General features: G+C 39.9%; 1 protein-coding gene across 1 annotated transcript in view; it reads right to left on the reverse strand.

Annotated features, from left to right (window-relative positions):
• Positions 1 to 494, reverse strand: part of LOC118328058 (receptor-type tyrosine-protein phosphatase gamma-like) — a 144,962-nt gene that overhangs the window by 143,875 nt on the left and 593 nt on the right. The window contains exon 2 of the mRNA XM_035661662.1: positions 164 to 430. Coding sequence (XP_035517555.1) covers positions 164 to 430 — 267 coding nt within the window. The remainder of the gene's footprint in view (positions 1 to 163; positions 431 to 494) is intronic.

Raw genomic sequence — 494 nt, forward strand, 5'->3', positions numbered from 1 at the left:
CAGTTTTTAGGCAAAATGTTGAAGTCAGATTAAGCAAATACTTGGATCCAGACATCAGGTAAAGGGGGTACTGAAGCCAAAAAAGTTTGGGAACCACTGCTTAATTGTAAAAAGGTTATAATGAAAGACAACCAGTAACTGACTTACATGTACATAGTGGTACCGCAGCTCTTTCACTCTATCAGAGTTCCTCTCAAATGGTACCCTGTAAAGTTGCTTCATGGTCATCTGATGCTTCTTCAATATCCAGTCTATTGTGGAGATGCTTATAGAGTTGACATTTTGGAATATGGCATTGTCTTCTATGATTGCAGTGCGGATCTGTCTCAGTGTGATGGCATTATTTGCCATCACCATGTTACAGATGTCTTGTTCTTGTTGGTCATTGAGAAGTTTTCGTCTGCCACCCGTGCGAGGTTGTCGTCCAATCCTAGAAATACAATTCAAAGGACAACACTGTATTACCTTTCGTAATGTGTGCCTTATGTATTTCT

The sequence above is a fragment of the Morone saxatilis genome, unplaced genomic scaffold (genome assembly GCF_004916995.1).
Source record: "Morone saxatilis isolate NCDOM2014 unplaced genomic scaffold, NCSU_SB_2.0 Contig18, whole genome shotgun sequence".
In the NCBI taxonomy this organism is placed as follows: domain Eukaryota; kingdom Metazoa; phylum Chordata; class Actinopteri; family Moronidae; genus Morone; species Morone saxatilis.